This window comes from Gadus chalcogrammus, chromosome 16, assembly GCF_026213295.1.
Source record: "Gadus chalcogrammus isolate NIFS_2021 chromosome 16, NIFS_Gcha_1.0, whole genome shotgun sequence".
In the NCBI taxonomy this organism is placed as follows: domain Eukaryota; kingdom Metazoa; phylum Chordata; class Actinopteri; order Gadiformes; family Gadidae; genus Gadus; species Gadus chalcogrammus.
In genome coordinates, this window is record NC_079427.1 from 15,435,037 (window position 1) to 15,461,389 (window position 26,353).

The following is a 26,353-nucleotide window of genomic DNA, read 5'->3' on the forward strand; positions in this document are numbered from 1 at the left end:
TTGGAATAGTCCCATATTTCTTCATATGAACTAAAAGGTCTCAGAAAATGAAAAGGAAAAGAAGGCACAAAACTGAAGACAAAGGAGAAGCGGAGAAAAATTAGAGCAATTAAAAAATGAACTCTGGGTTCAACGAGAATCTTGAGAGCTACATTCTAAACCCCCAGCCACCCACCATATTCCCTGTTCATTCAGCGCATATCCAAGCACAGCTACAGAAACAACTGAAACAGGCATAATTGGAGTTATGGAGATGTACATTTTCTAAAGTGTCTTTATGCTGAGTTGCGCTATATCAGGAGGAACCGCTCTGAAATGTCTAGGATCTATTTTTTGTTTTTTGTTATTAGGGTATGTAAAAAAAAGAAAAAGGATTTTTTTTTTTGACCAACTGCAAGTCCGATTGTACATAAAAGATATTTGGATTTTGTTATTTATGCTTTTCTGGGTTTTATTCTCAATTAACAGTTTGAAGTGGCTGTGTTGGAAGATAGTATAATTAATTTTTGGAGAGAATCTGATAGTTCTTGAAATGCGATGGAAATCTATAAGGGTGTACCTACTCGCAACCCTCAGCTACACACCAATCCACCCATCCTTCCCCCCCCCTCAGACCCCTCAGCCTTGCCATGCTCTGGGAGGGGCTTGACTATAATGACTTGCATGCCCCCGCCCCCCCAATCCTTACCTAATCATCCATACGTTACAACTCTTTCACCTGTAGCCTCTCTCATACAACAGGCTGCACCGCTCACAAAACCCTGACATCTGTTGCTACATGAAGGGATTATGCTAACTGCAACGTTTTCCTGTCTAAACTCCCACCACATGGACTATTATCAAAGTGCATCACTGAATGTGTTTCCTGGAAGAACGTTGCAATTCCTTGTTTGTGTAACACCACCCTCCCCCCCTCAGCCAACAGCCCCTTTTTGTGGGTATGAGATGTACTTATACTGGAAATAATATATATGCAATATGTAGGCATGCCATGGGCCAAACAATACACTGTTATTCATTTGTACTACCACTCATCCACCACATATAAAGACTGTTTGGTTTAAAGACCACCCTTTTGTGATTCTTAGTATAGTATGCAGTATAAAGGAGTTTTATACATTATACATTATTATGTTTTGTATAATTCACTCCACTTCTTGATGGGTTTTCTTAAATGCATCTACTCACACATTTTTTTCAAACCATGTCAGTTAAAATTCGGATGAATACTATAAAAAAATATATATCAATACTTACTGCACCAAGAAAACTTCTTGATAATGGCACATATTTTGATTTGAATAATTGTTTGGCTTAGCAGTTAATAAAATAAGGACCATCTATGTAACATTAAATTACTACAACCCGTAAAATATGTTAAAGGTATTGGACAAAATCTGCCTGGTTTGACATCACAAGTGGGCGTGTCCACTTAAATGTGTGCTGGATAGATCTACCAGCCTACACAGTGGACTGCAGCAAACGTTGCTACTCTATCCCTCATACATCTAGGTGAACACGCCCACTTGTGATGTCAGAAGAGGCAGATTTTCGAAAATGGCTAATCACACAATAAATCACACCTAGTGGTGTAATATGTCACCTTTAATAATTTGTTTTTCCTTGTGCAACATGTCAGTTTGTTTATGAATGCTTGGTGGCCTTGATCAAAGCATGCAACCCGTGCACAGCCCATCTCAATCTGTTACCAAACAGACGAGAGTAGAAGCCGAAACTTACTGTCTACTACCGCACCTGACAAAAAAACGTACAATTTAACAGAAATAAGATTGACAATTTCATATTGAACTAGGACCAAATAATTTGGCATATTTTGTCATCAGAAAACAACGCAATAGAATTTTAAGTGTCCCACCAATGAAAATCTGTGATTCTTAATAAGACAAACTGCTGTCAATAAAGCGTTCAAACCCTAAATTGTTTGGGAAATTTCTGTACAATTGATGTCTTCCAAAGAAACATGTAATTTCAATATGCCTGTTTTTATTCATTGTGTGGAGTTTTGCATGACAATAATAAATGCTACCATGCATGGTCCACATCTGCTGGGTGATGTCTTGTTTTTGAATGAGGCGATCTTACCGTATGTACATTAGAAAAAGACTGATCGGAACCATTACATACAGGTTGGGGAAGGGCAGAGCTGGCCTCTACATGTTTTTATCGAGGAGGTACATCACCTTTATTAATTCTGTCCGTTACTCAGCTGCTCCACTATCATTATGTTTAAAAGTGAGACTATAGCCTACTCTGCCAATAGTTATACTCCTCATCTCCACGGACCTGAATCCACCTGTCTGATGGCTTATCTATTGATCAATTTCATTAAAAGTTATTTCCTTATTAAAGCGTATTTATTAACCAAGGGTTGTGGATTGAAAAATACCCATACATAACGAAATAGGGATCACAAAATAGGAAATTGCCAATTCTGTAAATACCCCTAAAGGAGGAACCTATAACAAAATAAAGGGTCTTTCCATGCAGCTCTAATTTAATCTACTTTGAGATTAAACCGGGTTTTCTAGAGTGCAAAGAGCACAACACAACCCATTTTAGACCTCCCAGATGACCTCCCATTGAACCGTCCACCAGTCCCTGCCCCGCCTCTGCTCTGCTGGGCTTCAAACCAGACGCCAGCCGCTGAAATATTCAGGAGCTCAAAATACAGGAAAACCCCTGAATTGCTGTCGTCCACTCAGTCTACAGCGTGTGTGAGGAGAAGAGGACAGTATGCCGTACAGTCCAGCCATAAATGACCAATACTCATACATCGCACCACTCGTGGATGAACTAAGTATCCGTTCTAAAAAGGGATAACACGTCCTCAGCCTAAGCTGGAGGTGGCTGGAGGGTGAGAGGGCCCTGTGGTGAGGGCAGAAGGTGACACGCTTCCTGTGGGTTCGACCACACCCATCCCCTCGCACAACATCTTCCCTTTTTGAGAACATGCTTTTCCAATATGCCCTTGCACAAAAACTGGATTAGGTTTTTTGTTTAGATCTTCCAGTGAGCTGGTATCAATTATCTTCGGTATACTTGATTTAACAACCTCTTCTTATTAATATGATTGTAATCTATGATGCAATTTAGAAATTTGAAGAATGGCATCAAATGCCTACGATACACATCGCCAAAAAGAAAAAATACAGGTTGGGCCATTGAGAAATAAGTTTGAAATTGAAGTGTTGTTTAATGTGAAAGGTCATGACATTTACATAAACTTACAATCCTGCACTTGATCAAGAACATTGATTTAGACGATTAAGACATTACCTGAACCAACATGACTGTTGACATAAACATAATCAATAGTAGCGCACCATCCCAAAACAAACCTAAAAGAATCATTAGCCAAACCCAAACTTTAGCCAGCTTGTGAAAGGCAGCCATGACTCATGCAATAATGTAAATATGAGGTTATAGTCCATTGTCCAAGAGGACGTCTTCATAACCAGATAACACCCCAGCACAGCGCTTGCTTAAGAAGACCATCTTCCCAGGACCCCGGTGGGATGGTAGTGCAGGAACACTGGTTTCTGTACAGAACAGTATATGCCCTTTCACAAACTCTCCCTAAGCAGCAGAGAGAAAAATGAAACCAAGATCCAGCTCCTAAACTTCATTCTTTAAAGCCAGTCCTTATGGATGTGCAAAAGCCTTTGGACTTTAAACACAAACAAACCAATGACCTTCTGACAGTTGTGTAAAAACCACAAGCCATTGGCCAGGTAATGCTTCAAGTTCGCCGGAAAACACGATCCAATCTGTTATGGGATCACTTCCAATCCCAAGAGCAAACAAACTGTTGCAATTTGTTTAAGGGTTAGTATCTCGGTTTAGCATGGACACTCCTATAAGACCGGCCTGCATTTGGTTAACCATGTATTCATTTTAAATGTTAATTATTAATACTCACTTTCATTATGGATTAGAGCCATTTTTTATTATATGGCTCCTATCCATAAAGAAAATTAGACTGTCAGACGGTTATGCTTGCATGCCACCTCTGGTTCCATTAAATCCAAATAAAGAGGGAATTAGACCGTATCAGGAATGTCTTAGCATCACAGAGATGGCGCATGTAACCTAATCATTTGAAACACTTCTAAATTAAAGGACTTTGCTTTTAACACAACCATCGCTGTAACTTGACTTTACACTGCAGTTACAAATCAGAAATTCTGATTCTCTATATTAGATTTCTGAATAGAAACATGTTTAGTCTCAAATTATTAGCACAATGTTGTGATGTCCTAAATAATATAATTGGCCAATTGTATCCATGGATCCAAATGTATGATGGAATCTATATATAGGTTGAAAATGAGCAAACTCATTTTTGCCGTCAATATTAAATATTGACTTGACATTCTAGACACTTGGATTCATGACTCATTTAATTGATTTTGATTGACTAATTGCATTCATTGAAAGAAAGCTGCTTCTAGGGAAATGGCATAAGGAGAACGATATTTACAAACAGATATGGACACAAATTTGCACTACAGAGAAAGTATACTTTTTAATTACACTTATATAAAGTTTACAGTGGAAAAACCACAGGGTTAATATGTACAGGTATCTCCTCCTTCAATTTTGCCCCAAACTGAGAATAGTTAGCAATTATTAGAATAGAATATTTAATCTGAGCTCCCAATCACCATCATGTTCAGTATTTTTAAAAAATAAAATGCTTTGGGGTGTTAAGTAACTACCATTATAACAAGATTTTGTACAGACTGAATAAGAATAATTTATTAATGCACATTTTAAAGTTCACATTGAACCATCCACCCAATTCTCCTGTCCAAAAACAATAATCCACTAAAGCCAACCACCTCCAAAAGCAAAAAAGGAAATCTTTGAGTGTCTTCATCCCCCCCCCCCCCCAGTAGAAACTCTTGCTGCAAATCATCAAGAGAATTCTTTAATATCAAGTCCCATAGTACTTTTGGTCTCCGGTCCTTTTTTTTGGGTGAATCATCCACCCGCCGACACCGGCCCGCCCACCTGTAATCCGAGTGCTGTGATAGGTCGACCCAGCAGTCGGGGGTCCTGGTGTCGGGGGGGGGGGGGGGGGGGGGGGGGGGGGGGGGCTGCTGAATGTCCTGTGCGCCCGGCGACGTTCGCCGTGTCTAGCTTCAGTCTAGTCTCTGAGCGGCGGCGGTGGCGACGCAGCGCTGGCTGGGCGCGGCCGTCAGTGGAAGGCGTACAGCAGCAGCAGGACGGTGCACACGCCAATCACCCCCCCCAGGATGAGCGAGTCCCGCCTCTTGCGCAGGTTGACCCGCTGGATGAGGTTGTTGATGGCCGGGAAGCGGTCTTTGGAGAGCGGGCGGTGAAGGAAGATAACGCAGTTCACAAGCATGGGACACGATTTTAATGACAAGCTTTAAAGGTGATGAAAATATGTGACGTCAGAAGAGGCAGATTATCAACGGCAAGCCATTGATCAACGGTCAATGGCTTGTAAATGCTAATCACACTCACACCTGGTGGTATAATAATGTCACCTTTAAACTCAAAGACTCACCCCTCCCCAAGACATATTTTTTCCGACACGGTTGATTGATCAATTGACCAATCCAAAATCAGCCATAAGCTAGATCTCTGAACAACTTCCCACTGACGTCCACACAATCCCAATCAGTCACACATGGGGGTAAAGGATACTGGCCAGAGTGTTGACTTTTCCCTGTATAGACTTCAGAAAGCCTCTCTGGGACGTCATGTTTTCCTTGGTTGCCATGGCAATACTAGAGAGAGATGGAGAGACATGTAGTTACAACTTTGCATATCCCAGTCAAGAGTTCTTCTATGCCGGACTGATCCAAGGGCTTTTACATTGCACAGGGTTGAGACCGAGAGAGACCTTGAGTTCAACACCAGGGTTCCCTGGTGTTTAGGGGTGAAACGGATCAGTGTGTCCACGGTTCGGTTCAGATAACCGTTTTGGGCCTCGGTTTCGGATACGGTTCGGATTAGGATCATGTCCGTGATAGTAAATAGGCTGACTTTTTTTTGACGGAGGGTTTGGGGGAGAAACACAAAAATGAATGAGACCCACAGGCTATTTGCAATGTGTTAATTGACTGCAATCAGACAACTTGCAAGGCTTTTTTGTGCAATAAATGTTCCCCTAAATGCATTTGAAAACATGGTGCACTGAGTGTAACATGTAAGGGATAACGGCCGACGAGGCTTAGAACTCTGGCGACGAGTGCAGCATGAAGCCAGAGTTGCCTCTACCTGTCCATTATTTCCATCGAACCGGTCGACCTCGAAGGCCGTTATCCCGCTAATCACCCGTTTGTATTTATCTCCCGTATATTTAGAATATAATTGTATCAATTACTTTCTTTGAATTTAGGAATCGTGCGCTTGAAAAGCCCAGTTTGTTTTGAACGCTGACAGGCTGAAGGGAGGGGCGGGAAAAGTCTCATTGGCTCGGGCAGCACTGGAGAGAATGCATTCCGCTGGGTCCTAAACACCCTTTTGTATCGGACGTAGGCTACAGTAGGCAAAATATGCTACATAAGGCAATGCCTTCATGAAACCGAAATCCGCGGATCTCCAGAATGCTCCGAACTGTGGTAAACGAACCGAACGGATTCGGATACAATTCGAATCCGCTGCAGGCCTACTGGTGTTGGGACGGGGAGGGACGCTATATGGGAGTAGTCACCGCCAGGAAATCGGCTCTGCACCCACAGAGGGATTCAGTGTTGGGTGCTGCAGTTGCCACCCAAATAATATACTCCTTCAGCCTAGCGTGAGAGTGTGTGTTGCAGGGTAAAGTGCAGCGTGGTAGTTGGCAGGAGATGGGCTGCTCCTCCACTGGCCTACAGGGGCATCCGTTACACGCTGATCAATAACCTACAAGACCCCCAGTCTGCCTCCCCAAGGTCACCCAGCCTGCCTCCCAGCCTGCCTCCCAGCCTGCCTCCCCCAGTCCGCCTCCCAGTCCGCCTCCCAGCCCGCCTCCCAGCCCGCCTCCCAGCCCGCCTCCCAGCCCGCCTCCCAGCCTGCCTCCCCCAGTCCACCCCCCAGTCTGCCTCCCAGTCTGCCTCCCAGTCCGCCTCCCCCAGGTCTCCCAGCCCGCCTCCCCCAGGTCTCCCAGCCCGCCTCCCCCAGGTCTCCCAGCCCGCCTCCCCCAGGTCTCCCAGTCTGCCTCCCCCAGGTCTCCCAGTCTGCCTCCCCCAGGTCTCCCAGTCCGCCTCCCCCAGGTCTCCCAGCCCGCCTCTCCCAGGTCTCCCAGCCTGCCTCCCAGTCTGCCTCCCCCAGGTCTCCCAGCCTGCCTCCCAGTCTGCCTCCCCCAGGTCTCCCAGCCTGCCTCCCAGTCTGCCTCCCCCAGGTCTCCCAGCCTGCCTCCCAGTCTGCCTCCCCCAGGTCTCCCCGTCTGCCTCCCAGTCTGCCTCCCCCAGGTCTCGAATGTGGGTCTTAAATGGCTTTATTTAAATGAAGCGTTGACTCTGTTGAACCACCAAGTCGTGCCATCACACTATGGGCAGGGCCCGACCATAATATCAGTGTGTGCTGTCAAGTACAAGTGGGACAGGGTGTTTTGTTGGCAGAGGAACAACGTTGGCCGTGTTTGCAAAGGCTGCGCGTGCAAGGGGTTGCGTGTGTGTGTGCGAGTGGTTGTGTGGGTGTGTGTATACAGAATCCCATGGGGTGGGAACCTGCTGAGGGGACAGTCCCTACCCTCTGGGGGGGGGGGGGGGGGGGGGGGCGTAGTGGATCAGGTTCGCCACAGTCAGAGAAACAACACTGCAGCCACTCTGGACTGCCTGTAGTGTTGTAATGCAATAGGGTACAAGGCGAAGCGATACGCCTCTCCTTCTCCAACAATGTGTATCATACCGTTGTTTTATTAGTGTTTGGTTCCCATTTTGACTGCTCACTTTTCTCCAGCTTAGTGTCCTTCAAAGTCCTCAGCATGGTTATCAAAAAGGCTTGGCGTTATTGAAAGTGAAGACTGGAGTTTGAACAGTTGGGATTCATTAATTAAATACTTTGCTGTGATATTAGTGATGAAATGGCGCTGGTCAAATAGTAGCAAAAATGTAACATGTCCTCTCCTAACCACTTTTCCTTGACCTCGATGGAGAACGTCATGGTGAAGATAGTAGCGGTGCCAAGAGAACCCTAATGCACTGACACTAGGCTAGGTATATTATACATTATATATATATTATTAAATTTATCCATTTGTTGTCACAGTGGTTTTATGCAGGCTGTATAACCGTGGACCACCCAGGGAAAAATGTTTCCTCACTACCAAGGTTCAAGTAGAAAATGAATACAGGCTTCCAGTTACAAGCTGTTCAAGAATGCTGCAAGCAGCAATACAGGGGCCAAGATATCAGCCATTTACGAACAGGTACGTTTGGAACTGGCACTGGACTTACACTACATAATAATGCTAATTACTGCATTAGCTAATGTGTATTAATGGTTGTATCTAGATGGTAAAGCCATCCTGTGCCTAGCTTTACATCTTGCCAAAGGACTACAGCTGAAAATGTGCCTGGCTAAGACTGGCACATTTACAGAAATGTAGATTAATGTGCACCGTCCTTATAAATAAGGACAGTGCAAAAAATAAATAAATAAATGAATGAAATAAATAAATGAAAATAAAGTGTTATCTTTGGTTGGTTTTTATGAATTGCTTTGGTGGTTTATATTGTGGATTCGTTCAGTCAAAGATTCAGTCATTTGGAGATGTGAGGCTAACCCACACAGCAGCGATCATAACAGCCTCATCTCCAGAGGGCCGGGCCACAGACAAACAAGCATGAACTCATGGCTGGGCTGTGGCTGGCTAAACCCACCAGGAGGTAGGCGAGGAGCAGGGAGAGGGTTTGAGTGAAGAAAGAGGGGGCTGACGTCATGCTACGGTCTTGCCTGGATGGGTGTTGAGCACAAGGAGTGCAGAGAGATGAATACACAGGGGCAGGAGGCAGAGCCGTGTTTGGATGGGGGCGGGAGGGACAACAGGGTTATAAAACAAATGAGCTGTGTGGAAGAGGACGGCGCCAGTGAGTTTTTAATCTGTTAAGAGTCGTTTTTTTGCACACAAACATTGGAATATGCGAAGAGGAGATTTATTTTAGCATAATATAATTTCAGGAGGATGCGGGGAGTGTAGGAAGCAGGCTTTGGATCATGCAAGGTATGCGGGGTGATATATGGTCCCTGGTGTCTAAGGAAGCAGCCCTTACCTTATTGTGTCATCCATCAGCCTGTCAGAGCTTCAGACCGAGGTTGGAGGGCAGGAGAGAAAAGAGAGAGAAGCTGGTTAGACGGTTGGTCTTTGCTCCGTACAGACAAGGTGCAGTTCCACATAAATCCATCAGACCATAGCTCAAACAGGGAGCTCTGAAGCAGGTTGGTGGTCACGTTAGATCACACATCTTTCTGGGTCCCCCATACACGGTAAGAACACTCTTTCAGATTAATTAAGTGCACATGTCGGCATTTTATAAAAAAAAGTGGGGTGATTAAAAGGATCCTTCCCTGTTAAAAAAAATAAAAAAACACAAAACATAAAGTATTAAACCATTAACAAGTGTTTACACAACGGTGAACAAACAAACAGGTAGGGAGTAACCATTTTTAGTTTTTTAAAGAAAGACATTTTAGCTACGCTATCGGCTTCCATGATTATTTTTCTACACAATTATATTTCAGTCAACATTTAATTAACACTGACTAGGTAGTCACAGTAACCATGGACACTTAAGTGGAAAGAATAAAATGTCTCAGTTTACATTTATTAAAGGCCATTGCTTTGTAAGTCACAAATCACAACAGGCATCACTATAAGTAGTAGCTCATCATTATTTTCCCTTAGCCTAACCAGTGAGGCAGGACCAATATTAAAATTGTCTCGCCGAATCAAACTGTTACACCATTTCTTTCGGTTTCGCAGAGGTCCAACTAATGCCACGTTCATTCATCTTTGAGACAGAGGCAGTTGCTGAAGATGTATTACACCAAGGAGACGAGCCGAGCCCAAGCTAATCGTAACTAATGATGCCCGGCCAATGCTGAGCACACACTTCCTGATTACTTGGCTTCCTCTGGTTAATCACAGCAGAATGCTCATTGGTCGTATGCAACGTTGTGACTGCAGGTTTTCATCCAACACCAACAGCCAAACTCAAAGCCAAGTGGAAAGGAACGGTTACAGGGGAAGAAACACTGTCTCAGAACTTGCATAACTGGCACTTGCTTTAGCGAATGTGACATTCAGCTATTTCCAAACTAATTTTCCAATAACAGCCCCAACTGCCAAGACTGTGGACAGTTCACAGGATTAAGAGGGAGGCTGACGAGTCCAGAGGGAAAAGGGATGTCACACAAAACAGAGAGAGCATAAAAAAGGGATCGAAGAGCAAAAGCAAATCGGATGGGGAGTTTATCAACGTCTGTACGTGGGTGGAAGTGTCCACCCACATGTATGAAGATGCATGTCGGACAGATGAACGACAAATCACATATTAGCCCAGGCCACGGTCATTGACCTTCACTCAGCGAAAGGAGGGTGGATTGAGGTGGTCATCCAAGCGGATACTTCCACGGCTGGCCTGGCCTTTTGACAGGCAACATCATTCACAAATCAAGAGAACCAATATGAAAGTATGTGGAGGGAGAGCGCAAAGGGGTGGGACAGGTTTATATAGATCTTACAGGAACAAGGGAACCTCCATTTTATTGTCCACATTATTAGGTTTGGTTGTCATGCTGACCCAACCCCCACCCACACACACACACCTTGGTGTGGAGACGGTTGTTTTATCAGGACAGAAGAGCCTGGTGGTACTCGAGTGTCCGACGCCTACGGATAAATGCGTGTCCTTCAAAATCTACAGCTTTGGGAGGCTTGGCTTTCCCCTGATCATTGATGTTCTGCTGCAGTCATTAAATCTCTCTCCCTCTCTCCTTCTCTGCAGGTACAACTTTATGGTAGCTCTTGCAGATTAAATAAGTTTGAAATAAAAAATGTTCCGCGTTAACGTTAATTAGGTAATTTGCATACTTTATAATGACATTAACAGCCATCATGTTGACATGCATCGATTTTAATTGTAATTATTTAATTAAAAGGACATAAAAGGTGATGAATTCCAATTTAAATTGATCCATTTCTCAAAAATATTCATCAACTGCACTTCTGTAGAAAGAAAAAAAGAAAAACAATAGTTTGAGGAAACACTATTCTACAGAATCAGGACCCCTCATGACAAAAGAATCCCAGTGGAAGAAAATCAATAAACAACAAACCAACTATCGATCTCCGAATGAGTTAATACAATGATTCAGCCTATGGCAAACTAATGAAAACCCTTGCATTTGCAATCGTATGAATGTTATGAAACGGTCGTTGTTGTCAACACCGTTTGTGTCTCTTGGATAAATTACCGCTCATCGCCAAAGGTGTTTCCAAAGGTAACCAAACAGAAATCTTCAAGATCACCTTTGTAAAGAGACTGGTGTTCATCATAGAGCCCATCACAGCCTCTATCACAGTCTAAATCCAACACAACACAACACCGGTGTCTCATGTGCAGCTCTTTGCTCGGACACAATGAGAGAGCCCGTCCTGAACCGAGCAGCGATCGATACCAGCAGGCTTCCTTCCTTCCGACGGTGCACTTAATCTTCAGCCTGGAGCATGAGGTGCATGGTAAGGCGCGATGCAGTGTCTCCCTTAGGATTGTGCGACACTAGCATTAAGTGCGCTTTAAGACTTCAACACATCTGCAGCATGTGAAAAGGAGAGCTGAAGGGTAGGCCAATTAAAAAGTTAATGATATTTTTGGCTTTCTTAAAGTGAGGTGAGCTTCAAGAGTTAAGCCCTTTAATGGAAAACCCTGATGTGATGTGGGGCATTAACTGTCTTTAGAGCATCCCACTCTTCATAGTATATAGCGATTGCATTCTAGTATTAAAAAGAAACGACGTACAGCCAAAAGTATTGGACTCAACTTCTGGACTATGGGCTGACAATAATGTACACAGGTGGCTGTCAGCACCCTAGGCATCGCCTTAGCCGCAATGTCTGACATTATCATCCAATAACAGGACACAGCCCGTCATGGTTCAGTCGGCTCTTGTACCACAGCATCGTTGGTTAAGAAAACCTGATTCTGAGTGTCATTAATGTTCCAAGGGGTTGCATAAGGTAAAGAATAACCCAGATCTTACATCTAAATCAATGTTGGCAGCTTTGGTAAAAGCAGGATAAAGTCCAGGTAATTGTTAATGGACCGCATTTATATAGCGCTTTTCTAACCATTGGCCACCCAAAGCGCTTTACAATATTTGCCTCACATTCACGCACAGATTCACACACCGACGGCGGAGTCAGCCATGCAAGGCGACAGCCAGCTCGTCGGTGTTACAGGTGTTACACTAAATTGTACTTCAAGGTAAGCAAGCGTGTCGGTTGATTCCTTACGGAAGAGATACATTTGACAGGATGCCGTGACCACAGCCATTATGGCTGCTCCACTATGAACTCTTAATGGGCCTGCTCCTCCCGTCCTCTGATTTATTCATGAAAACACTTTACGGTAGAGAAATGGAAAAACACACAGAGCGAGGGAGACACGTACCAAGCTAGAAGGAGGGGGGGCGGGGTTAGAGGAAAGGTTCGGAGAGGAAAGGTTTGGAGAGGCTCTCTGCTACACTCAATGTTAACACTTTGAGAGGAAACCCAATGTCCAGTGTACCTGTAGGCATCGCTGCACAAGATGCCTAATATTAATGCCGCATTTCCAACGGAGGGTGCAAAGTCGGTTCAGTTCAGTTTGCAAAGGTACCGCACGGTTCGCGTTTCCACTGCCAAAAGTGGTCGTGATCCGGAGTGAGCCGTATTCGTCTCGCAGTACTCCTCCGTTGGGGTACTGAGACGCCTGAAAGGGTGCCGGCATGTTCGAGCTACACACGCCGTCCGTTGATTGGTCGACAGAATCGCACTTTCGTGCGACAGGGGGATAAATAAACAAACGCATTACTCGCGAGGTATTTCTGAACTGCTAAAAATTTGTTATTGAAGAAATGTTGCGCAAAAGTTTGCCGTCCTATTTTGTTGGTCTTTGTTCATTGTGCGCGTTCTTCTTTTTCCTTGGATTTATTGGCAGGCTACACCGTGTCTGGCTGCTATGAGATCACGATGCTTACGTAGCTGCCGCGGCTATCGCCATACGGCTTAAACCCTGCCCTACCATAAGGGTACAGTCGGCGGTGGAAACTCGAGCCATAACTGAGCTGGGCTATACCGCACCCGCACTACTGGGTCCGAAGCGTATCCGCTGCTGGAAAAGGGGCATAACAGTCTCTTTGATGGGATGCACCTAAAGTATGACAATTCACTGTTACCCTTTGCATAAACGCATCCACTAAATTACTCAAGAAGTAACAGCAAATATGGAACATGGAGAAATGATGACAGACTCATGGGGAAAGGGCGGGTTGCCTTGGTGAATAGCAGAAGTAAGCCTTCACTCCCTCTACTGGCTTGTGTAATTACAACCTTGGTAGGCTCCCCTCAATAGCGATTACACGGCACACAGAGTACAACTCTAAACCTGAGAGAGCGAGCGAGAGCCTGAGAACGCAGCCCTTAGAGAAAACCCAGAAACCCGTTTAGACCATTATTGTGGCGTGTAACACATTTCTTTGCTCCCCTCCCTTCTCCCTCTTTCCTGTCTCTGGCTCTAATAGGATAGATCATGTGTAACCCAACCCGCCTCTGCCGCTTCCTCTCGGCCACTGGTCAGGGTGAGGCACTTGATGGGCGGTGGTTTAATAGACTCATTTGTTTTTTTATACCCCGTTCGATTCCACAGGGTTTGCCCGGGGAGGATGATTGATGTGGCCAAAGTACAGTACGGTATAATCCTGAGTTACGGGCTAATGTTTCCCCTGACGCCTGCACTCTGGGTGGTCTTGACGTGAACACAATGGAAACTCCAGCCTTAATTACCTTCAGTTTGCATTCATCCGAGTGCGTAGCCTTTGCATTTAACATCGTTCCTTTTCTTACGTATATTCACACCTTTTGTGGACCACCCGTGTTGTGGACCACTATTTCTGCCGACACAAACAATATGTGCTAGATTTGGTGGTTATGGGGTAATTGAGGCTTTACTCCTCTGACGGGCCATGGCGGGAAACGAATTGAGAGCCGTAGAGAAAGTAGCGATACAACGCTTTAATGGTTCCTGGTTACGCCCAATTTATCAGCTGGGATAAAACTTCTCAAGGCTACAGCACATTGCCCATGATGAATGCTGCTCAGTGCTGCATCCGAGTAGTTTGTGTGCAGCCTGCTGCCACCACGATCCACTGCTCTGACACACAACACCAACACACATACAGACTCACACACACACACACACACGGATGGAGTGCACAGTTTGACATTTGGAACTTAATTAGAAACAGTGGGGTCACGATATGATTCATCGACATTCGTTAACACGATAGAGGTTTCCTTTTTATAAATGACACTGTGAGGTTATGTACATGATAGGTGTGTGAGATAGCAGCCGAAAACAGTTGTGATTCAAGATAGAGCAGGCGGAAGTTAACACTTAAAGTAACTGGAACTTACTTTCTCAGGTGTTCATGTTCCTTCAGAAACAGCTCTGTTCTCCGGTTGTTGACTCCAGAGCCACTCTTGTATGTTCTAAGGAGAAAAGAGTTAGTGATAATGAGCTGCAGCACTGTGCACCGTCATGGAACAGGGTGTTGGACAACAGAGGACTGGAGTGGTGCACAAATAAACAAGAGCATGATAAATACAGGGTATTATTCTCCCTCAGCTATGCTCAGCAGTCCGTTTATTCATCTTTAAAGTTTGAGGAATTCATGAATTAATCACTAGGTCATCTAAATTGGCATCAACACGTGCTTGACAACATGACTATATAAACTATATAAGTTAACTAAAATAATAAAATTGATTTGGTTAACCATTGACTACACTGAGACTAGAGGCCAACAGTTGAATTTAGATGTGAAACACCTCTGTAACCACCAGCGTCGTTTATCCTTCAGTACAGCCAGCCATACCATCTCCTTTAAGGAGGTCTTTGGAACAGCATGAATAATATAAGAGGCAAGTGGAAAAACTAGATATAGCTAATGAAGAACAAACCAAGTAGGCTGTCCACGAAGACTACTAGGCACTTCATAATAAAGGCTTGAAATTAAATTTGGTACGGCTGAAATAAAATGCTTCAACATTTGCAGATCTAATGGCAGGAACTATTTGATAATTGATCGACCGTTCCTTGCATCTCTGTGGGTTAAGAGTTATGTGTGCAACAATGCATTGATTCCATCCCAATATTGACAGCACCACGCAATCATACAGTATGTTAAAGAGCTGGGCACGAATAATGCAGTGGTCTCCCATCTCTTAGCCAATCACCAAACAAGGATGTCTGGTATTGCTAGAATGTGGTTTGTGGAGAAACCAGCATGAGGAGGATACAACACACAGGAGACAACTAAAATATAAACTATTGTGAAATACGTCCTCGAAACCATAACAACAAGACAGACAAACGAGTTGATGCCAACACTGATAGAGCCGTCTCTCTCCCAGGGGACTGAAGACATGCTAGTAGTCAGCCATGCAGGTAGCCAGCCATGCTAGTAGCCAGCCATGCTAGCGCAGGCTGGGTCTTATTGAAACTGACGCTGACTGACATGTTGATCATCCGGGCGGGGCTTTTAAAAAGGGCAGCCATGTGATTCACAGTCGAGCCATCATGCGTCCCGCTGACATTTATAGCGCAGCAGCAATAGGGGAGCAGTAGATCTTAACAGGACCGGGCTGTACCGTGATACAGATTGGGACGTCAGTGTATATCACGCAGCATGTCGGGGGAGATTTGAAGGCACACAGGACCAACATGGCCTACTTCTGATAATAAAAAGGTGTTCACAGGATCAATACGGTCACCTACTGATGGTAAAAAGGGTGTTCACGGGATCAATATGGCCTACCGTTCATAAATAGTTGTTCACACAGGACCAAGATGGCCTCCTACAGCTCCTAAGGTGTCCGCAAACATTGATTCATTTAAAATGCTCTGCATCCTAAATGAAGGAATGAGGGATGGACATGCGCCCACATTCTATTGGCTCCAACACACTTGCAGAGCAGCATGCTGCTCATTGCACAGCTTCATTGCACGTGAACACCAGAGGAGAGGACTCTACTGACCTCTGCCAGTCAAAGATGGTAAGGGCTTCAGCGGAGCCATGGATTGCATCCAAGGCTCACCACACTATTTTGAATATTTAACACTATTAAAAATAGTTTAAAGTAGCAACAAATTTAGAAAAAAATGTAAATGTTGATGCGTCCTACAAAAGATTGAACTAGTATATATACTATAGTCATTAGGTCCACATATCGATTTTTAATTCATTTATAGAACCCCCTATTCTTCCTCATGTCAACATCCGCTTGCCCTTATCAGATCGTATCTACAAAACATTATTTATTCTTGTTTAGTACTTTCCACTAGAAACATTCTTCTTGTTGGCTCTGCGAGCAAACTATTTAACTATAGTTCAACGGCTCATACGAGAGGTTCTCAGGGCGGACTGGGCGCGGCTTTAATACTGCAACCCCCGCGCTGCTCCAGGACCTGGCAGCAGAAGTGTGGGCACAGCTCATAGATTCGGATCCTGGCTTCAGCTCGCTTCTGCGGTAAGTGGGGTGATTCCAGTCAACCTCAAATGACATCCAGAAGATGTAAGCATGCATTCTTCATACCAATAATAATCTAGTAAGCAACAAGATAACCGACCTGGTTTAGCCTTACATCATATGAATAACTAAAGCCCCCTAGCACTGTGTGGAGGCAGGCTCCTCCTCTTGTGGCGAGTGGGGCAGGCACCCGTCTGCTTCTGATGCTCATTATTAAGCAAAGTGCACCGTCCACAACAACAGCTCATTTCAATGCATTAAATTCACCAGCACCGGGCAAATTACCTTAACTAATTCGATTTAATGAGTGGTTATGCCAAGATGTATTGGACCATCCAAATGATGTGGTCGACTAATGGACTGTTAATGACTACAAATAAACAAAAATCTTTACCTAACTTAACCGGCTGCACAGGAAGAACGTATGTTAGACCGCCCTTTGTAAAGTGTCTTTGGGGCTCTTAAGAAACACAATTCTGCATCAGTACAATTGTTGCACTCAAATAACTAAAGTATCACCACGCACGACACGGTTAGCTAATGGTCCTGAACTGAATGGTTGGGGTTAAATCAAAAGTAAATGTGGTTAAAAAAAAGCACAAAAAAAAGAAAGAGCTACACAAGAGCTTTGTTGGATCAGAATAATAATTATAGTGACAACGAGATTACCAAGAGAGACAGCAACACTGTCAGCCAAAGAAGGGACACACCCTGTGCTACAGCAACCTTTCTGCCTGACTGACTGGATGGATGTCCAGTTTCTGATTAAGTGGCTATCGTGAGAGCTGACAGGTTTCACACTAGCCAAGAGTCAAACAGGCCCTGTGGAAATGAAACCCATTTTCATCAGATTGTTGAAGGGAGGTTGTTGGCCCTGCAACCGTCATTCAGCTTTCTGAAAAGTGTAGTGTAATTTTCGTAGAATTACCGTTTTCAGAATTGTATTGTCATAGACAATTATCAGAATTTGCATAATAGTGCTTCAGTCTCCCACACTTGCAACACAGTGGTTTCTTTAGTCTTGAACTTGAAGATAAAAACCCCTCAATTATGCCTGTCAGCTTAGGGAAACATTTACATGGCACCCTTAGTTATTTCTAGCTGATGCAAACCCTGAAAATGTAAGAGTGAACATCATAAATAACAGTACAATAAAATGTAAGATGCGGGAGAAATGGCTCTTATCAGGTAGACTTTCACTCAATGGAGTCAACGGGCCTAATAGAAATAAACTCCCTTTAGGTTGTGTTGAAATAAATCCAAACACCTTTCTCCAAAGGCAGCGTAAGCAATATTGGATCCAAAACAATGAGAGGTAAGTTTGGAAGATTAATGAGATTGAAACAGATTTGTCTGCTTGGCCACTAGCAGCACACTTGAGGGATCTATAGGAAGCGTGCATTGGTCTTCTTCGAGCACAGTGCCTCAGAAATCAATAAGTCATTACCAAAAAAACAACCCGACTCCTTTCTCATTTCACTCTCAAATCAGTCGTTCTGACTAGAGGACCATGTTCATCAGGGCTTATTATTGACCAGGTGTTCCCAATCCCCATCACCTTCCTGTGCTCACAGAGGTTTGTATTTCACTGTATGAATGGTCAGTAGCAGCCATTCCTACTGAATGAGTATCCTGACAGCCAACCTAACAGCCTACCTTCAAAGACAACTTTGAAGGTACTTCCTTAGGGTCTATAAACCCTCGACGTACAAGCAGTCAAAATCGAGAATATCCCAGAATCCACAAAGCTTTGGCATCAAATCAACTATTAAATGAAATAATATATTTTTTTTTTAAACGAATTACAAATACAAATGTATAAGCTGAAAAGAACCATCATATAGTTGTATACGCAGGTAGGGTACTTTATATGCAAACCCTGAAAATACACTTGCCATTTTAACTAAGGCTCTCTCGGCTCTACCATAGGTACTTGGGGGGATTACTGTGATAATCAGTGCTCAAGCTCAGGCACTGCAAACACAAGTGTGCAATTCCCATCACTGGGCCTGTGACCACGCACAGTGGGGCCCACAAACAATGGCCCTACAGAGCTCCAGGTCCCAATGCTACTGCATTGTCTGCATTTACACAACTGGCTGTCGTCACTCTCCAGTATTCTGCCCTTCCTGAAATGAGACGCACATACGAGTATCTCCTCAAAAAGCATTGCAAGCTGGCTGATTTTCTTTGACATTCAACTGTATAGTTGTAGTTGGTGACTTAACATAAAAAAACGTAGCAAAAACATGAAATATGTTTAATAGAGTAACTTTGCAATTTTCAGTGACATGTTCAAGCTTTGGCAGAACCTTCGATCAATTTGGCCACTTTTCTTATGTTTTCCATGACGGAAAACACTCAAAACACACAAAATAAAGCTTTGGAGCTTAATTTCATGGAGAATTACCTAAATGAGCTAGAAGTATAGGTCCCTATTTGGTATGTAGAATTATTTGATACGTGAATAAGTGAAAAAATGTTTAGGATTCATTTATTAATCATATGATAAATTAATCATATATGGTCGGTAGTTGGTAACCAACTATTAAAAAAAATAATAATAATAATCCGAGAATAAAGAAGCACTACTAATTGTACCTGATAGAAAGGAACATCAATGCAATCAGCTGATAGCTTACACAAGCTCGACAATTAGTAAGAAAAGTTCATGATTTGACACTTACTCAATGTCTTTCCGGACGGAGCCAAGAAGGTCTTCCCTTTCGCGGATAGCCAAGAAGTTGCCTTTGGTTTTGTGAAATTCATGTGTATAATCCTGAGAGAAAATACATAAAAGGGTAGAGAAGTTAGCATATTCATCACTTCGATTTTGCAAATAAATATATAGATGAAGGCAAGTCTTGAATTTGATGTGAAAGTGTAGAAAATAGTGTGTCTGTATTTCAATGGAGTTTCAAAAGGTTCAAAAAGAAAACAAGACAGGAAAGACAGAAAACAACCTGCAGTATGTCTCGGTGTCTCTGCAGTGTGTGCATTAGGGCGGCATTGAGAGATGATGCTCCCGGGGTGCTCGTGTACTCTGCCATCTTGTCATTGACTCCAGTGAGCTGGGAAAGGGATGGGAAGATGACTGAATACTGGAGGGCAGACAAACATGCTCATAAAACGAAGACATATCTCCAGTGGAGGTTGAAAACTCTGGGTAAAGAAAGCAAAACATAAGTCCTTGATGCACCCATGCAGTGAACCATCTCACAGTATAGTCATTAGTAATACCCCGATAACTACTTGAGCATATCCAGATGCCGACTCACTACACTGGGGGAGTTTATGAATATGTCCCCCTCTACATCATGGACTATTAAGCCTAACCCAAGCTAATTGGATTCACACATGCACAAACAAATTAAATCCCACAATTAATTTGTCCTTAAACATTAAAACACCAGGGTTATTAAATCTCTGTCTTGAAGGGAACTACTACCAAGCCCTACCATTTTTTAGGATTACTTTTATTTTGGCATAAGAACACCAGTAAAATTACCTTTGCCAGCAGCTGCTCAATCTCAACTGACATTGTGTCAAACATTCTGTCTTGGCTTGAGTTGTTAAGTAGAGGCGTGGTGTCTGACCTAAGGAAATCGAAAAATAAAATGTGTTTAAAGGATGAGTCAATAACATGTTTACTTGGCCATGTTATACATAATTCAAATTGATATATCATATTGCATTATGCATTTTGTGTTGTATTTTATTGCATTAATCTGTCAATGTAAAATTATACTTGCCATATATACACTGCTGATTATCTACATTGCAAACAATTATAAAGTTATTAGATCTTAAAATAAATTGCAGACATGGACCTTGTCCCCCAATAACAGTCACACTACACCAAGTTATCACATTGTATTTTAACAACTAATATGAATTGATGTACCGTAATTTTTGCACTATAAAACGCGACTTTTTTCCCATTTTTCGATTCTGCGGTTTATATAAGGGTGCGGCTAATCTATGGATTTTTACATCTAACGGCCACTCTGAAAATTTGTATTCGAAGCTTAAATCAGTATTCGGAGCTTCGTTGTTTTTTTTTCTCACGTACGTGACGTTACCAGAGCGTGGGAGGCAAACTATAAGCGTCAGCGACACCAAGCAGAGAAGCGAGAGAGGTGGAGGAAGAATAGATATCTTGTTTCCCTTTACTTTGTAACACAACATTAGCGGGATCTCGGGAGGAAAAGTAATACTTTCCCAAATGGGGGTCATCCCTATGTTCCCCGGGTCCTATGTTCCCCTGTAGCCATACATACCGGGGAGCATAGGACCCTTTTTGGGAAAAGCGGGGAACATAGGACCCTTTTCTGGGAAAAGGGTCCTACTATGTTCCCCGCAATCTATAAATCTTTAAAAATATTTAAACTTTGACGCGACATTCGCGTGATGACAGCCAATCGGCGTTAAACAGCGTGGCCACTGAGTGACATGTGTAACGTAACAGCCAATCAGCGTTCAACCGGCCAACTCAGTGCAGTGCAGTTCGGGGTGAACTGCAGCATGGAGGAGAAAGTGATTGTTGCCGTTTGCGACTCCCGGAGCTCTTTATATAATAGTAGGCCTATATAATATAATATAATTGTATAATAATATCACGGCCAAAAGCTCTGTGCGCCTCCGGATGGCCGTAGCGCGGGCAGCTCTCGTAGGGATTGGGCTTCTCAGGGTTCGTTTACCGGCGTATGAATAGGCGTGCGTCAGGTTCTCCGACGTCTCTCCCTCTTCCACAAAAGGTAAAGACATGCAATGGTAGTTATCTCGGCCGGAATTTGGCAGTAATGGTGGAAAAAAGTAACAGACCGGGGAACATAGAACCCTTTTTTTGAAAAAGGGTCCTATGTTCCCTGGTCACATAGCCTGCATATCGGGGAACATAGGACCCTTTTTGGGAAAGGCGGGGAACATAGGACCCTTTTTTTAAAAAAGGGCCCTATGTTCCCCAGTCTCATACAAAGAGGGAAACATAGGACCCGGGGAACATAGGACCCGGGGAACTTAGACACGCTCCAACGAAATGCTTTTTTTTTAGCTTAGTTTGTTTACGTTCGCTGTTCAGCGCCGCGCCAATCAACTGTGACTGGCTTGCTGCAGAGCGTGAGCGCCTTGGGAATACCCGGGACAATATAATGGTTATAATATGGACTAGGGCTGTCAATCCTCCCCTCAAATCATATTCGAATTTCTAATGCTTCTTATGTTGAATATTCGAATAATATTCGAATATTTTAATATTTTAATTTAATTTATATTTAATGAATATTTTAATGTTTTTTTTTTTTTTTAAATTATATCATTATATACACCGATACCATCTTATTATTAGGCCTACGTCCCGCGTCCACTAGAGGGCGCGTCAACCAAATCTTTTATGCAACATTTGCAACAAGTTTTACCAAATCAATACAAAACTTATATAAATAGGTAAGATATAACGCCAGAAATATTCAAGCAATGATGTTTAATGAAGAAGCTGATGTTCAATCATTCAAATACACACACACACTTCTATTTTAAGTCTCAAAAAGACAATTCTTTGACCGTGGCTCTTCCTCAGCCGCTAACTGTTCTGCGTACTCCGAGTAATGCACTGAATGGAGGTGTGCGCTCATGTTGCTCGTAGTCGAGTGGTAACTATACTTTAACGACTTACAGCATAATTTGCAAATGACGGTTGCTCTGGATGTAGTCTTCCCGTTTCTCGATGGAAATCCAAAATGTTTCCACACGGTGCTTTTTAAGTTTTTAGGAGTTATGCTTTCCAGCTCTCTGTCTGCTCGCGCGCTGCTCCCCGCCATCTTGTAAGCATACAATGCCGAACGTTACGACGCACGACGTTGACTTTGATTTGCGTCGTTGCTAGGCAAAAGTTAAATGTAATTCTTGACTTGTCAATAAAATTTGCTAAAAAAAAAAAAGTTTGAACGTTAGTTGCCGCACTCGAATGTTCTCCTTTTTTAAAAATTCGAATTATATTCGAATAGCGAAGTTCGTTTTGACAGCCCTAATATGGACACATAAGAAAATCAATATTTGGTATTTGTTATGGATTTATTGTACAAATTCCCTGAAAAGATGCACGTTCCAGGATGAATTGAAAAGCTCCCGTAAGGGCTGAGATGGCAGAGGACAGCTGATTTGGAACGGAACAACAGCTGTTCGTTTTCACGGGGAAAAACGAAGGAACTTCAACCTACTTAGGCCTACTAATTAACGTTCAAAAGCTATTAAATATTCAACAAAATATGCAGATACTGTCAAAATCGGTTCCGGGGAGTATATAGGGTTTATTAATGTTGTTTTTGATGGTGTTTTTGTCTGGAAAGGGTATTCGAATATTCGCTTGGAAAAACCAACGAGTATTCAAAGACAGAAAAATGGCATTCGGGCCAGCCCTAATGGTAATTAAACATTAAATCACCTGCGGCGTATAGTCCAGTGCGGCTTATATATGTACACATCATTCAATTTAGCTGCTGTGGCTTATACTCCGGTGCGCCTTATAGTGCGGAAAATACGGTAGTAGTTTATTGTTGTATGTCACAATATTGGAACAATAACAATTGTAACTTATTCGAGAAATAATGGAAAATAACGTGTGTGGCCTTACGAATCTCCTCTGCGTCCATCCCTGGAAGTGGTGTAACTGGTGCACAGCTTACTGAAGGACACAAGCTTCAGGTCCAGCTCATTCTCCAGCTGCCTGGCATGCTTCCGCAGGTCTGTGGGCACAAAAACAGCATTAGAGAACATGGCGACGGTTAACATATCACGTCCATAAAGGCTAGTCCCTCAGCTGGTTTCAGTTGGACGTTTATCATAAAAGGTAGAGACCTACTCTCATTGCTGTTTTCCAATGGAGATGGACATGTATTAAAAAAGGAAAATACCTAATCATCTCATTGGAAGGCGGCATGCTGGACCTCATCTAGGTAAACTTCTGGTGGCATACTAGCAGGTATGCCCTCAGAAATGTATCTAGATGAGGTGAAATGAGAATGGACTATAGATCCATTCAGATTCTCCCCATCACAAAGAATAAACTAAGCTATTGATTAGTTAAAACATATTCGATTGTAAAATGTTTGACATTCCAACGCCAGAGCTTATTGATACGCAAGAAGGTTGTGGACTCGACATCACTGATGTACGATATAATCAAGCCTAACCCTGAAATCAGCAACAACAGGCTGTTTCCTACAGGGTTCAGAGTGAGTTTGGAGTGTAGTAGAATCTGTGCTTCTGAATAACAGGTGTCCAGTGTTGCCCTGTCTTCGCACAGGTAGCTTGTAGCCGCAAGCGACTCAGAGGACATTCGCATCACGACCGATTAGTCCAAACTCCCTCCATTCAGGGACCTGTTCATGAAAATATAAGTCTCACCTGGTTGTATTTAATGGATATAACCTCATCAACATTGCACCTCTGTGGACAGCTTCGGTACTCCTTTTTTTTTATCTGAAAGCCTTTGGTTTCACAAAAGTCCACGTTTGTCAAAGGGAAAGTGGCTCATACATGACAAACGTTGTTATTTATGGAACCAAAAAAGGCATGCAGATACAAAGACGACGACCCAAGCTGTCAGTAGGTGCACTATGGGAGAGTTGATCGCCATTACATACAATCACACCAATTATATTGCCATTAATAGGGCACACCATGGAGGGAATTGCGACTAAGAAGAGGTCGCAAAACGCGAACGTCCTTTTATACGCTTGCGGCTAGTTAGCTTGCATCCATCTGAACTCGGTTGGCCCTGAAGAGACATGGGTTATACACCGGAAACTGCTAGTCTGTTGCCAGAACACTCCGCTTTATGGCTGAACATCATATTATACTTCAGAAACCACACATAGAACATGAATAAAGTGAGTTTGTGTAATCTTAATGCCACCTCACCTTCCCAGTAGTTGCTGCTTCCTACTCCTGCCATCTTTGTTGTCGGCTACGTCAGCACCTCAACGTCACGTGTCAGTAAAACACATGTTGATGACTCGACGGCGCCCCGCAGTGGCCATAGATGTCACATGTGGCTGACTCCATGCTGACCCCTCGTGGCGATAGATGGCTACTCCGGTACTCCTGGCTACATTACTTAATACCATTGCAAATATATTATACACCAGGCATCACCAAACGGCGGACCGCGGTCCGGGTCCGGACCAAGTGACGTTTCTATCCGGACCCATGACCAATTCAAAATAATAATTAAAATTTTTTTTTTTTTTTTTATGATTTCACTATACAAAGAATGATTACGTTAGTGAAATAATTTCTCACTGAAATACAAATTGAAAAGTAGGATAGTCTGTTGTACAGCATAAAAACAGCAAAAAGCAATGCATGTGTGTTATAGGGTCACTCAAATAATAGCCAATCTAATTTTTTGTTTACCGGAAGAGCGATTTGGAATGAGAAAATGGCTTGCTCGAAAATAAGGAGAGTTTACCCAGAAAACAGACATTTTAAAGATTAATGGACTGACCAATACATGTTCATTCTCCCGCAAGGCAGTACAAAACCTTTGTTGTGTCTTTTATGTATTGAAACCATGGCGCTGATAAAAAGCGGGAATATTAAGCGGCATTACGAATCCAAACACAGATCCTTCGAGGAAAAGTATCCCCAGAAGTCAGAAGTAAGAGCGTGGAAAATATCCGAGCTGAGAGCTCAGTATGAGAGGTCTACGCATGTCTTCACACACTCATTTACAGGCCAGCAACGTTCAAATGAATGCTCACTTAAGATTGCATGGATTTTGGGGCAAAAAAATAAAATAATCAGTGACACGACTGTTGTGAAGGAGTGCTTGAACGCCGATGCCGAGACGTTACTTGAAGGTAAACACAGGGATGAAGTGTGTGAAAAAATAAAGCAAATCACAATGTGAGCTGCAACGACAACCAGAAAACCTGAAATGTTATCAGATGACGCACTAATGCTCTTTTTTGTGTTTATTTGAAATGTAGGCCTGGTGTACCTGTTTTGCTTACTTGAAATGTAGGCCTAAATGCACTTTGTGTTTATTTGAAGTGTAGGCCTAAAGTTCCTGTTCTGCTTACTTCACATGTAGGCCTTATGCACTTTTTTATGTTTACTTGAATTGCAGGCCTAATGTACCTGTTTTGTTTACTTGAAATATTAATATGCGTTACTTTGTCTTACTAGTTTTTCATGGTTAAAAGTAAGCTATTTGGAAATTGAAAATAAATACACATGAAATGATAAGGTAATATGCCGTGTTGATTGTATTTGACAAAAGAAGGCTATTAGGGCGTGGTAGGTTCGGACCTTTCTTGGAAGGAATTTTTAGTAACTGGACCTTGTTCAATTTTAATTGAAGACCCCTGGTACACGATCAATATATTACACAAGCCGAAACCTTAAATATATATATTCTGGATATACAATACAACATTGAAATCAAAGCAAAAAACACATCTGACATCTTTTATTGAATTTTAATGACGGTGTTCATGGTAACATGTCTTTTGACCACGCATAGAAAGGTTTATTAAATGATTTGTTTGCAGTAGAGCAATGGTTTAGTTTAAATTGCACTTC

The 26,353-nt window shown here is 42.9% G+C and overlaps 2 protein-coding genes across 2 annotated transcripts in view; one reads left to right on the forward strand and one right to left on the reverse strand.

Annotated features, from left to right (window-relative positions):
- Positions 1 to 183, forward strand: part of LOC130406455 (trafficking regulator of GLUT4 1-like) — a 10,082-nt gene extending 9,899 nt beyond the window's left edge. Inside the window, exon 3 of the mRNA XM_056612043.1 lies at positions 1 to 183. This exon is cut by the window's left edge and continues 326 nt beyond it. The gene's annotated coding sequence lies outside the window, so the exon portion shown is untranslated.
- A 4,712-nt stretch (positions 184 to 4,895) lies between these two features.
- On the reverse strand, positions 4,896 to 24,770 carry LOC130405926 (Golgi SNAP receptor complex member 1). Its single transcript, XM_056611246.1, has 9 exons — positions 24,689 to 24,770; positions 23,400 to 23,511; positions 20,277 to 20,364; positions 19,732 to 19,839; positions 19,456 to 19,547; positions 14,654 to 14,728; positions 9,252 to 9,281; positions 5,698 to 5,780; positions 4,896 to 5,346 (listed from the first exon to the last, which is right to left on the reverse strand). The coding sequence occupies exons 1-9, from the start codon at positions 24,720 to 24,722 to the stop codon at positions 5,222 to 5,224; spliced, it is 747 nt and encodes a 248-aa protein (XP_056467221.1). The 5' UTR covers positions 24,723 to 24,770; the 3' UTR covers positions 4,896 to 5,221.
- Between the last annotated feature and the right edge of the window lie 1,583 nt (positions 24,771 to 26,353).